General features: G+C 61.4%; 1 protein-coding gene across 1 annotated transcript in view; it reads left to right on the plus strand.

Moving 5' to 3' along the window:
- Positions 1 to 43: 43 nt before the first annotated feature.
- The window catches only part of LOC104125249 (choline transporter-like protein 2), a gene marked incomplete at its 5' end in the record, with an annotated part of 9,178 nt that continues 8,910 nt past the window's right edge, over positions 44 to 311 (plus strand). Inside the window, one exon of the mRNA XM_035893232.1 lies at positions 44 to 128. Within this exon, the coding sequence (XP_035749125.1) occupies positions 44 to 128 (85 nt within the window). The remainder of the gene's footprint in view (positions 129 to 311) is intronic.

Raw genomic sequence — 311 nt, forward strand, 5'->3', positions numbered from 1 at the left:
CCCCAAGAAAAAAACCCCTTTTTTTCCCCATTTTTTCTCGCAGGAAGAAGCCTTTCCTCTTCTACTTTGACATCGTGAAGTGCGCCAGCCCGCTGGTGCTGCTGGAATTCCAGTGCCCGACCACGCAGGTACCGGCTCCCGGCCCCGGGGGCCACCCGGCTTCTCCTCGGGAACGCCGCGCTTGGCGACGTGGCGGCTTCACGCGGCGTCTTCTCCCGTCCAGATCTGCGTCAGCAAATGCCCGGAGCAATTCCTGGCGTACCTGAGCACCCGCGGGATGCCCAGCCAGTTGGAATATTACCGGCCCTTCT

This window comes from Egretta garzetta, unplaced genomic scaffold, assembly GCF_000687185.1.
Source record: "Egretta garzetta isolate BGI_Z169 unplaced genomic scaffold, ASM68718v1 scaffold1244, whole genome shotgun sequence".
NCBI classification, from domain to species: domain Eukaryota; kingdom Metazoa; phylum Chordata; class Aves; order Pelecaniformes; family Ardeidae; genus Egretta; species Egretta garzetta.